The following is a 13279-nucleotide window of genomic DNA, read 5'->3' on the forward strand; positions in this document are numbered from 1 at the left end:
TCTTTGAAACTTTTGTCAAATTTGTGCTTATTTTTACACTGCTAAATTATATTGTGCTTTAGTGCTGCATGTCTAACAAGACAGTCTCAGAGTAAATGTTGAATAAGTAAATAAAGGGAACTTGAGCACCATCAACTTGGAATCATTTTAGGTAAAATGTAATTTTTCTGTTTTGTGAGAAGCAATCAACTCGGCTTTTACTGTGAAAAGGCCTTTTATTGAATGCTTTTGACAAGGTCCTGAGAGCCGTGGAGACTGGAGTGTTTTCCCAAAGCACCCACAGCCTCCACTTCAAACTCAATTTGTTTGGCAGTGTCCCTTTGTTCCCTAATTTGGTCAAACTCGTGGCTGAAGCATTCATGTCGGGTGATTTCTTGACACCTCTCATCAGTGACTCAGATACTACCCTCCTCCGAGCCTTAACCTTTCCATTTCATGATTTTCACCTTTTCTCATCACTTCCACCTCATCTATTCAAAAATCATTTTCAAGTGTTTGCATTAGACATGTTCATAATGACTTCACTCTGTTGAATCTCTGGTTTGTGTTGCTGACCAGCGTTGGGTGGCCTGCCCCCACAGACTTGACATGCACATGCTCTTGATGCCAAGCCATGAGCTAGGCCGGCCACTGTGGCTTGCTCCTGTCTTAGAAATAGCTAAGCAGCACAAATTTCTCTCAAGTCATTCAGTTAAATGCTTCACTGCCCTCTGTGTTTGTCCAACACTGCTTGTAATAAACCTATTATAACGGCTCCAGGTTAAATGATAAGCTTTTGTCTACATTTATCAAACTAACTAGTCTGTATACTTTTGTTTCAGATTTTAAATAGTTGAAAACTTGCTATCAAGCAGCTTACATTTTTTTTCTCTGAAATTGATATTAGTCATGAAAAACAACTTAAAATCAGTGTCCAGATTTGGTGAGACTTCTCTGGTTGCAAATTTCAGGGCTGATAAGATGGGTCAGTAGGTAAAGATGCCTGTCAGTAAAGGTGCCTGCCTCCAAGCCTGACAACCTGAGTTTGATCCCCAGGACCTACAATAAGGATAGCAAGAAACACAATTCTCTAAAGTTGTCCTCTAACTGTGGTATTCACATGTGGACATGCACATACAAACACACAAACAAATTCAATAAAAATAATGTAGTGCTTATATTTGTTTCTCAGGCTCTCATAATCAAATACCACAAAATGGCTTTAAGTATAGACATTTATTTTCTTAATTCTGAAGACTGGAAGGTCTAGAATGAATGTCAGACAAGGTTAAGTTTCCGGTGAAGGTTTTCTTCATGACATGCGTGCAGCCAACCCTCCACCTTACCGTGTTTTCCCATGGAGCAGGGCAGTGTAGAAAGGAAGCGAGGTAGTGCTGCTGTCTCTTGCTCTTCTTATGAAAGCCCTATCCAGCTCGCCACCACTCCGGTCTCTGGATACTGTCATCCTGGCCGCTAGGGCTTCAGCCTAGGAATTCAGGAATTCAGTCCTTAGCAATAGCTCTTCCTGCAGTTTTTTTCATTTGACTATAATTACTCCTTCAGCAACTCCTATATCAAGAGGTCTTTACCTTCCTGGCCCTCTGTCTATGCCCCACTGGCTTTAAAGAAACACTTTCCCATGATCTACACAGTAAGAAATGTAGTTTATCTTGCAACCTATAAAACCTATAAAACTACAAATATGTAAAATGCAATGCATTTTACAACTAGTGTTGTACTTACTGGGTTGGACATAAACTATTAATCAACTCATCTCCTCTACTAATGCTGATCCTAACCTACAAGTAAATCTCATAGCCTACTAATGGGTTACAACCAGTTTGAAAAACATTGACCTTAATGGTACTATCCGCTGCTTGATACACAAACTCCTGATTAGCATCCATGTGAGCTTTTTATGCCAGTGACTTCCTCTAGTACCTCAGGTAGGTGCTTTACTCTCATCTTTTGCTAGTTTCAGTGAACCAGCCCCAGATGGCCTTTAGAATAATTACGGAGGTTGAACTTTGGGGCCCTTCACCACTAGTCAAGTGACAGAATCCTGTTGCCCCAGAAAAATGGCCTTTCTTTTCAAACTCCTTCCTATGTAGAAAGGTTGCCTCCACTAATATTTTCATATATTTGTAGTATTTCTTAGCCTAACTTGTATTTGCCTCTCCCCCTGCCCAAAATTGGAAATCTTTGTAAACTAGGAATACAGAAACCCTTTGGAGAATATAATTTGTTATTTGGTGTGTATGTAAACGAACTTTCACTTTAGAACATTGAGCTTAAAGGCTGTCTATCCACATTTAACCTTAATTTAGCCCTTTCCCTATAAACCTTCCTGTGCCAATCCTTTTATGTGTAAAATCCTCAGGAGGTATGGAATGGCTCAGACCATTTCTGAATGACCCCTCTCATGAGCATAGCCCCAGTCTCTTTCCTGTTCACTTCTGTCGATAAGAGTAAACCATCTCTTGTACTCACCTCTCAGGGCTTAGGGTCCCCATTTGCAGCACATCACTAATGAGCTGCCCTGTAAAGTGGTCATAGAAAGTCTTTTTTCTTTATTAGTTTATTTTTTATGTGGTAGTAGGGCTCAAAACCAGGCCCTTGTGCTTGTTGGCCAAACATCCCATCACTGACTCACATCCCCAACCTCCTAGGAGTATTCCTAGGATATATTTTATGATACTTGTCCTTATTTCTACAGTCAATTTGAGATTTCATTTGAGATATGGTCACTTAAATTTTTTTCTTGTTGACCATGTGGGATGCAAAAGAACAAAAATATTGTCATTAGAAGACATCCTTGGGTTGGGACTGTAGCTCAGTTGGTAGAGTGCTTGTCCAGCACATAAGAAGTCCTGGGTTTGGTCTTCAAAAGTGCATGAATCAGACAGACATAGTAATCCATGTCCATGCCTGTATCCCAGAATGGGAGGGGTGGAGACAGGAGGATCCAGAAGTTCATGGTGATCCTAAGCCACATGAGACCCTATCTCAAAAAAAGTCATTCTTGTCCACCACTTTTTGTTTTTGTTTTTGTTTTTGTTTTTTTGAGACAGGGATTTCTCTGTGTAGCAGCTCTGGCTGTCCTGGAATTCATTATGTAGACCAGGCTGGCCTCGAACTCACAGAGATCTACTTGCCTCTGTGTTCCGAGTGCTGGGATTAAGGGTGTGCACCACCACTGCCTGGCTCACTTATTTTTTTTTAAATTAATTAATCTGTGGCTTCAAACTCATATAGACCAGCCTGTCTCTTCTTGCCAAATGCTGGAATTAAAGGCATGTGCTACCACGCACAGCCCATTTTTAAAATTTATTTATTTATTTATTTATTTATTTATTTATTTATTTATTTATTTATTTATTTATTTATTTTTGAGATCAAGGTCTCACCCTGTAGCCTCACTGGCTTAGAACTCATTATGTAGACCAGATTGGCCTCAAACTCACATAAATCTGCATGTCTTTTTCATCCAAGTGCTGGGATTAAAAGTGTTGTTACCACAACTGGTAACTTTTTTGAAAGTTACTAATTAGGGCTGGGGAATATAGCTCAGTGGTCTGATAAACATAAGGCCATGGGTGGTTTCCAGCATCTAAATATTTTAAAAATAAGTTAAAAGTCACTAATAAGCCCCGGTGTTGTGTGTTAATAAAGATAAATAACAAACTAGTCATAATACTGAGATACCTTTCCCCAGTTTGAAAGTCTAGGGGAAAGGGTATATTTGAAATAAAACAGGTGTTTAATGAAGATGGTGTTTGACCCTTTATAATTGTTAATGTGTTGTGTTTCTAGGTGAGACTTCTACCTCCTCAGTTTAGAAAAAGAAAAAAGCTATTCCTGGAAAGATGAGTTACATTTTAAGACTAAGACACACCTAGCCACATATCTCAATCCCTGGCAAACTCTGAAACATCTATCAGGAAGATGGATTCCCCATGTAGATTGATTTTACAACTAGCACCCGGCATAGTCCAAAACCTCTTTCTGTACTTTAGCCATTCCTATACTTACTAGCATTACATTTCCCTTTCTTTACTTCTACTTTCTGAGTTGGGTATCAGGAGAGTTCCTTACCAAGAGTCTCAGAAAATCTGAAACATGTTTTGATCTGCTTTCAAGTATTCTTTCCTCACCAAATATGTGTACACTGAATAGTTTTCTTTCTTAAGAAAAGAGCTTTGGCCTGGGGATGTGGCTCAGTGACAGAGTGCTTCCTTAGCATGCATGAAGCCCTGGGCCCCCTCCCCAGTGCTGGGAAAGAAAACTGCCTGAGTGATTTTGGCATAGAAGAACTAACCGCAGTGTAGACAAAAGCTTCTCATTTAATTGAAATGATAGTAGCGTATGGTCTGAGTTACCTGTATCATGAAATAAACTTTCTCCGTGTTTGGGTCTACAGGCCTACAAGACTATAAAAGAAGATCAAAAAAGATACAATGAAAGAATAGCGGGGTTAGGACTGACACCAGAAGAGAGACAGAGGAGGGCCATTGCTTCTGGTAAGTATTTCCTCTGTCTCTTCTGATGGTTTGAGACTAAATAAGGGAAAGTGATTAAGGATTATGATTCGCTAATACCTTGTTGTAGTATAACAGTGTGAAATTGTAAGCTACCAGAAATTATGGTTTTACCACACAGCAGGGAGCAGTTTCCTAAAGTATTTGGTTGGCATTTTAGGCTTGAAGTAAAATTATTGTGGGCCTTTCTTTATATAGGCTTTTTAAAAGGCAAGCTTGGTAAGAAAAACAGGAAAAGATAGGAAAGCTATTTTTCCCAATGACTAAAGCTTTTTGGTCATATTAATTCCCTTGAATCTTTGGAGTTTTGAGTTGTTATAGATATGTTTATTTTCCTGTAGCACAAAGCTCTAGCCTTCGCTTCCATTTGATTCACTGGGATTTTCAAAGAGGAATGTTGTAATCCTTTAATAAGCCCTATAGATAGCTCTGGGTAGGCTGTTTGTATTGCTTTTTTCAATAATGCCGCCTTCTTCATGAACATTGTATAATAATCCTCAATTGACCTCCTAGGTGTTTCCCCTTTATTACTAACAAAAGGTGCAACTGAACTTGATATTTTCCTGGTTGTCAGTAGAAAAATAATAAGAATGGCAGAGGCCTTTTAATATATGCTTTCTAATATATTTGAGAAACAACTAGCCAGGTGCGGTGATGTACCCTGTAATCCCAGCATATGGAAATCTGTGACCAGCCTGGGATACAGAGTAAGACTCTGTCTTAAAAAGGGGAAAAAAAGAAAAGACTAATATTTAAGGTAGGCCCTAGATCCAGTATAGACCTAATGAATGAAAGAAACCAATCAGCTCCTTCACCCCATTTAAAATTTTCCCCACTGGCAAAATGAAAGGAATGCTTGCCTTTCCCACTCCCACCACGATGTTATGAAGATGGTTTGGTGTTTTGTCCCACCCCACTTGGCCTTTTTTTAAGTTCTGGCTATCAAACCCAGTATCTTGGACATGCTAGGCAAGCTTCCTAGCACTGAGCTGCATCCTAAACCCAGTAAGTTTAAGATTAGTATAGGTGTGCTAGCTTTATTTTATGTAGAGGCTTGAGAATAGTGGCCAGGGCTCGTGAGAGCCTTTAAGAAGACTTACCCTGCTTGTTCTGTTACTTACAGCTGAAGAGGGAGGGTCAGCTCCTCCAGTCAGAGTACCGAGTCATGTTCCTTTCCTGCTGATTGGTGGAGGTACTGCTGCTTTTGCTGCAGCCCGATCCATCCGGGCTCGGGATCCTGGGGCAAGGGTAAGGTGCACGGTATTTTGCTTGGTATAGAGGGTATAGTGTGCAAGTACTTAGCCAGTGTGGAGGTTTTGACATCTGCCTTTTAAATTACTTAGCTCTGATAAATACCATTTTGTGTCTAAAGGTCCTGATTGTATCTGAAGACCCTGAGCTGCCATACATGCGACCTCCTCTTTCAAAAGAATTGTGGTTTTCAGATGATCCAAATGTTACAAAGACACTGCAATTCAGACAGTGGAATGGAAAAGAGAGAAGGTATGTTTGCTTATGTACACTGGGCCTGACTGAGCATGCGGAGCAGGTTAAGAGTTTCCACTGATCACGAGTGATAAATAGGAAGGCTCTACATGGAAGTCTGCGATTGTACATATTTGGTCAGGCTCAGAGGCAACAAAGAGCATTCTAGCTTCTGTTCCCAAAACCACCAACAATCAGCAGTTTAATGCTAGACTGTGAAATGTTAGGGCTCCTATTTCTAGGACCTTTAGGTTAGATTTCTCTGTTAGAGATTAGCCTAGCCAATGTTGTCATTTCTTTATACATACCTAAGCAAGGGGCTGGAGAGAGGGCTCAGCAGTTGAGAGCACTGGCTGTTCTTCCAGAGGACCTAAGTTCAATTCCCAGCAGCCACATGGCAGCTCACAACTGTCTGTGACTCCAGTTCCAGGGGATCCGACACCTTCACACCAATGCACATAAAATACATTTAAATAAATTATTTTAAAATTTTTAAATAAATACCTAGGCAAGTCACATAAAAGCAAGTGAAACTGATTTATGGCACTCTTACTATTTTTGGGTGTGTATGTGCTCAAGCATACATGCCTGCATATATGTGGAGGCCAGAGGTCAGCCTTGGGTGTCATTTATCAGCTGCCATCTACCTTGCATTTTTGAGACCCGGTCTCCTACTGGTCTGGGACTCAACTAAATAGGCTAGGCTGGATAACCAGTGAGCCGCAAGGATTTTCCTGTCTTTGCTTCTGCAGGGTTGGGATTACAGGTGCATGCCACCTTGCCTGGCTTTTTTATGTGTGTTCTAGGACTTAAACTTGGGTCCTTATGCCTCTACGGCAAACACTTAACTGAGCTGTCTCCCCAGGCTATTAATGGCACTTCGTTTCACACTCTAGCCAGCATTGACAACTGCAGGGCTAGAGCAGGAAGACTGTAATGAAGAGCCTCGTTATCAGACTATTTGCACAAAAGACACTTGGAGCTAGCTGGACATGATGTGCATACCTAAAACCCCAGCATTTGAGAAGATGAGGCAAAACAATCGGGAGTTCAAGACTAGCCTGGGTAACAGCCTCTGTCCCAAAAATACAAAACAAACAAACAAACAAACCCTGAGTATTGGAGCTATAGGTCCAGCTTTTTTCTTCTAAAGGACTCCTTAGGTCTCTCAATTCCAGTACTGTTCTTGGAGCTCTAGTGTTTTTCTCACTAGTGATCCTTTACCGTTGAACTAAATTTTACAGACCTGGGCTGGAGCGATAGCTCAGCATTTTAGAGCACTTTTGCTTTTGCAAAGAACCCATGTTCAATTTCCAGCAATCACATGGTAATCTCACAACCATCTGTAACTCCAGTTCTAGGGAATATGACACCCTCTTCTGACCTTTGCGAGCACAGACATGCATGCAGGCAAAGCATCCACACACATAGAATAAACAAATGTAAAAAAAGTTAAATGCCAAAATGTGCTTGCCTCCCTCATGAGTCTTTACTATTATGTTCCATGTTCAAGCAGAATGCATACCTTCATCTCCACTTACAATGTATCGTAATTATTTACTTAGTTTTTTTCTTTTAAATTTGGGTTTTCACTTTATTGCCCTGGCTGTCCCTAAACTACTGGGTTCAAGGAATACTTGTTGGTTTATCTTCCTGAGTAGTTGAGATTGTAGCTACATGCCAACACACCAGCATTATTGTTTAAGGTAAAATCATTTAGGAGCAAGACCTTGCTCTATTGGCCAGCAGCACCATTCTGAGAAATTAATGTGGGTCGATATGTGAATACCAGCTCCTTGAGTGTCTTTGTTCTTAATTTGAAATGATTTTATATCTAGAGCTTTATTTCTACACCATTGGTTGATATTTGATATAACATAATTGTGATGGAGTTAAGGGCTGTCCTGTATAGCACAGGCTGTTGAGCAGTATCTTGTTTCTAGGTACCAGATACAATAGCATCCCCTTCCTTGTAAGTTGTTGTAACCCAAAATGTCTCCAGGTGTCCCGTGGAGCTAAAGTTGCTCCCAGTTGAGAACCACTGATCTATAATACTTTTCAGTGTCACCACCAAGATCTAGTGCCTAGAGACTTACTCTGGAATTTATTTTACTAAAGCTATAGAGGGAGCCTATAGCAGTTCCAGATGCTTATGATTTTCTCCTCTTTCCCATGCAGCATTTATTTCCAGCCACCTTCTTTCTATGTCTCTGCTCAGGACCTGCCTCATATTGAGAATGGTGGTGTGGCTGTCCTCACTGGGAAGAAGGTGAGCGAGTGCGAGTAGGTGCTTTCTTTGTCAGGCTTTATGTAGTTACCAACCAGAAAATACAGTGATGTGCTTCTCCATTACAGTCCATGTTTCCTCTCCCACCATAGTTCATCAAAGAAAAACCAAAGCAGTTTAGGACTAATACTGTTTAGTGTGTCTATCTGAGGAAAGTGCATAACGAACAGCAAAATCTAGAGCATGAAGCTGGCTAAGCTTTACCGGGGAAGTGCTAAAAACTATTGCTGCTTTTGTGTGTGCTTCTGCATTTGTTCCTCCTTCCTATTGCCTTTATATTTGTTTGCTTTACCTTTCTTTGGGATTATTGATGACAAGAGATTAGACTAATTTTCAGCATAATACAGCATTCATAATGCAGCATGGAAAATACTGTCAGATGTTACCAAGGTGGTTGCCTAAATATGGAGAACAGTTATTGGGCAATGCTTGCGGGGTCCTAGGAAGGCTTTGTTGCGTTGTGTTTTATTTTTATTAGTGGAAACAGTAGGCTAAGTTTGTAAACCAATGGCCGTGTTCCAATCGCGGGCATGGTGTTGTCTTAAGAAGCAAAGCTGAAAGGAAAGGGGATCAAGAGCACAAATGGAAGGCTTGACCTTTGACCACTTCTCCCATACCAGAGCTGTAGAATGTGGCTAAGCTGGTAGTGGGGCAGTATGTTAGATGTCCCTGATGTGCAACACAGGAGCCCTATTTCCCAAGGGAAAACAAAAGCAAGCAGGAACGTACACAGATAATCATAACACGGAGATGTTTTAAGAGATACGTGTCCTGGGAGTTAGGAGGAGGAGGAGGAGGAGGAAGAAGAAGAATGTACAGTACAGTGATGAATGCAAGGAAAGCTTTCTGGAGAAAATCTATGGACCTACAAGTCTTACTGAAGTATTCTTTGAGATTTATTTATTTTATATGTATATATATGTACCTGATGACCTTAAAAGTCAGAAAAGGGATGTTGGGTCTCCTGGAACTAGAATTATAAATGGTTATGAGCCATCCTGTGGGTTCTGGGAACTGAACACAGGTACTCTGCAAGAGCAAGCATGTTTATCTCTTGGTGTGTGTGTATGTATATGTGTGAATGTGGTATATGTGGGTGTAGGTAGTATAAGAAGGAGGATGTCAAGTGTCCTACCATATTACTCTTCCTAATATATTCCTTTTGTGCAGAGTGTCTTAATGAACCTGAATCTAGGCTGGTAGCCAGCAAGCTACAGGTATCCTCCTGTCTCTGGCTTTTTTAGAGTGCTGAGGGTTAGAGCTCAGATCCTCATACTCGTACATCAAGTGCTCTTACCTACTGAGTCAGCTCCCTAGTCCTAGAGCAGAAAATATTAAAGAATGAAGAGGTATAGACTACATAAGAGCAAAGAACATTCAGGAGAGTAACATTTGAGGAAGAAGTAACAGCATAAGCAAGTGCCCAGCAGTACGGAAAAACATAGTTAGTGCAAGGAGAACAAGCAGCTAGCTTCTGATAGAGCAGAAACTTCCAGTTAGGGGACTGAGGATGTAGCTTAGGGGTGGAATACTTTTCTAACATTGATAACGTACTGGGTTTGATCTCCAACTTGGCAAAAGAAATGAGAGATTGGAAAATAAATATAAGATTTTTTGTTATTGTTGTTTTGGTTTGGTTTAAGACAGGGTCTCATTACGTAGTCCTTGCTGTCCTGAAACTCACTGTGTAGACCAGGCTGGTCTCAGTCTTAGAAATCTGCCTCCCAAGTGCTGGGATTAAAGGTGTGTGCCACCATATCTGGCAAGAAGAATTTTTAAAAATATTCAAGTTAGGAAGAGGCAAAACTGGTAAGTTATTCTAGGGATTGTTTATGGAAGGCTTTTTTTTGCCATGAAGGAGAGCTTGAATTTTATTTGCACTGGGGAGCTGGTGAAACTTGTGGACAAAGATATAAAGTACTGGAAATGAATTTTAGATAACTGCTATTAACTATGACATACTGCATTTCAGGGAGATACCACTAGAGATGGAGGGCCAGAGAGATAGCTCAACACTTAAGAACACTGGCTGCTCTCCAGAGGCCTTAAATTCTATTCCCAGTATCCACATACTGTCTCCCAACCATCCAGGCACACATACGGTACACGTACATACATGCAGACAGAACACCCATACATATAGGTAAAAGTTTTTATAAGACTAGAAACAGACCATTTCAAAAATTATTGTAATAATTCAGGCAAATGATTATGATTGCTCAAATTAAGCTGGTGGTAGTGATGATTATGAAGAAGAGGAATGTGAAGACTAAGAATTCATATAGTACCTATTTTAACTGCTTTTTTAAAACCGTTTTTGTTTTGTTTTTGTTTTTTGAGACAGGGTTTCTCTTTGTAGCCCTGGCTGTCCTGGAACTTGCTCTGTAGATCAGACTGGCCTCGAACTCACAGAGATCCACCTGCCTCTGCCTCCTGAGTGCAGGGATTAAAAGTCTGAGCCACCACTGCCTGGCAAGAAATTGTTTTTTAATAAAGAAATTTTAAATAACTGGCCTAAACTTTTACAATACATGAGAAACAAAATATGAGCCCAGGTTTATCTGACAAAAGAGTTAGAACCCAGAAATTCTGACCAGAGCCCAATTTCCTAATAATGTATTACTTCTTGTATAGCACTGAGTTAGATACCCAGCATGGGGGGAAATATGTGATCAGAATGAAGGACATGCTGGAGGAATGCTTAGGAGGCAAACGTCCCTAAGGCTTGAAGATTGATTGAAGGTGGGAGGTGAAGGAGAGAGGAGAGACAGCATTTCTAGATTGTATATCAGAGTAGATAATAGTGCCCTCCCCCTAACTGAGAAAAACATTTTAAGAGGAAGATCTGGTTTAAGGGAAAGATAAAAATCAGTCTGGACACCAGGCATGGTGGTGCATGCCTTTAATTGCTGCACCTGGGAGGCAAAGGTAGACAGGTGTCTGTGAGTTTGAGACCAGCCTGGTCTACATAGAAAGTTCCAGGCCAGCTAAGGCTAGATAATGAGACCCTGTCTCAAACAACAACAGAACAACAGAAGAGAACTTGTAGAGCAGTAGATAACATTGTAAAGTTAAGCTACCCTTTGTTTTTTTGCATGTGTATATGCATGTTGACGGGTGTGTGCACATGCATGGAGAGGCCAGAGGTTGACAAAAAGAGCCTCTCTCTACCCTGTTTACTAAGCCAGAGTCCTGCGGGAATCTTGGGCTTACTGGTTCTGCTAGTCTGATGGCTGGCTCACTCTGGGGAGCCCTCTCCACCTCGTCAGCGCTGGGATTGCATGTGGGCAGCTACACCTACACAGCTTTTATGTGGATGTTGAGGATCCATGCTGTGTTCTTCATGCTTGCATAGCAAGTGCCTTATTCACCGAGCCATCTCCCTAGCCCTACACTGTTCTTTCAGTCAGTTTAAATGGGCCCAGAGGTAGCCCCGTCAGTAAAGAGCTTGAGGACTGGAGTTCAATACCTGAAACCCATCTAAAACAAATCCAGCTATGATGGAGCATGCTTGTAATACCAGTGCTGAGAAGACAGAGACAGGTGGATTCCCTAGGGCTTTCTGGCCAGTCACCCTAGCCTATTTGATGAGTATGAGACCTGTTTCAAAAAAAAAAAAAGGTATACAGAGATGGCTTGAGGAACAATACCCAAGGTTGTCCTTTGCCTTCTACATGCATGAGCACATGCACCCACACAGACATGAAAATACGCATACACGTACCCTAATGTTTAAATGAAATTTGAGCATAATAGGCCACACCTCTAATCTCAGTATTTTGGAAAGTGAGTCAGGAGGACTGCTGCAGTTTGAGGCCTGTCTGGGTTACAATATAGTCAGTTGCAGACCAGTCTAGGTGAAAGAATGACCCCATCTCTAAAAAAAATGTAAGGGCTAGAAGTGTAGCTTAGTGGTAGAGAGCTTGCATGGAATGCACAAGATCTGGGTTCAATCCTCAGTATAGTAAAAGTCAATAAAATGAATGGTTGATATATGAATGTTTCTTTTGAAAACCCTGAATTAAAAGTTTAAATAAACAGGGTAGGTGGGAATTGGATAGAATTTTGAAGGGGACATAGAATCAAAGATTTGTTTTACTGGATGTAAGGGACTGAGATCTAAGGTCTCCGAAGAGGATGGAGGAATAATGGACAGTTGTCAGGTGAAGGTTCTGAACGAGAAAAGAATGGCTAGACGCACAAGGAGAATAGAAAGGTCACCTTATTCCACAGCTGGAAAAAGGAAGTAAACAGGGTGTGTGCATATTTATGTATGTGGTGTATACATGTGTGTACACATGTGGAGTCCAGGTGTTGACATCCATTGTCTTCATCTGTTTCTCTCCACCTTATATTTTGAGACAGGGTCTCTCACTGAACCTGGAGCTTACTAATTCAGTTAGATTGGCCAGCAAACCTCGGGGGTCTGCCTATCTCTGTCTCCCCAGCCTGGGGGTTCCAGATGCATTGCCTCTGCACTCACGTTTGTGTTACAGGCTTCACTTGTTTTCACAATAAGACAGGATGGAAGATGGTTAACAGTGGGGGAATCTGAATGATTCTGAAGGAGCAGTCTGGGTGTTGAGTTGTATTGAAGAGAGGGCTTACCAAGGACAAAGGAGGCTGAAGAAGCTACTCACTTATACATACTGTTGCCTCTCGAAAACTTGTCCCAACTCAGCCTAACTTGAACACCCCCAGCCCATGTTTCTAGTGCCAGCTGCACTGCCCCATGTCTATCATATTTGTCACTCCTTATTACTGTTAGTGTCTGTAAAATTGTTGTCGTCTAATATATGCTGAAGGTGGAGAAGATAACCTGTCTTTCTCATCACTGTGTCCCATACACTTAGAAGTGCCCCTAAAGCATCATAGACATTTAACAGGTATTTCTTGATGGGATAGTCTCACAGTTAGTAAAGAATGGAGCAGATACTGGAAACTAATCTCTCAGACTCCAAAGCTCAAGCTCTTAACCCTAACTAGAGAC

General features: G+C 41.1%; 1 protein-coding gene across 2 annotated transcripts in view; it reads left to right on the top strand.

Moving 5' to 3' along the window:
* Aifm1 (apoptosis inducing factor mitochondria associated 1) overlaps nucleotides 1-13279 on the top strand; it is a 40984-nt gene that overhangs the window by 12430 nt on the left and 15275 nt on the right. For both annotated transcript variants that reach the window (XM_006996633.3, XM_015989955.3), the window contains exons 3-6: nucleotides 4400-4499; nucleotides 5641-5765; nucleotides 5890-6020; nucleotides 8181-8271. In XM_006996633.3, the coding sequence (XP_006996695.1) occupies nucleotides 4400-4499; nucleotides 5641-5765; nucleotides 5890-6020; nucleotides 8181-8271 (447 nt within the window). The remainder of the gene's footprint in view (nucleotides 1-4399; nucleotides 4500-5640; nucleotides 5766-5889; nucleotides 6021-8180; nucleotides 8272-13279) is intronic.

The sequence above is a fragment of the Peromyscus maniculatus genome, chromosome X (assembly GCF_049852395.1).
Source record: "Peromyscus maniculatus bairdii isolate BWxNUB_F1_BW_parent chromosome X, HU_Pman_BW_mat_3.1, whole genome shotgun sequence".
NCBI classification, from domain to species: Eukaryota; Metazoa; Chordata; class Mammalia; order Rodentia; family Cricetidae; genus Peromyscus; species Peromyscus maniculatus.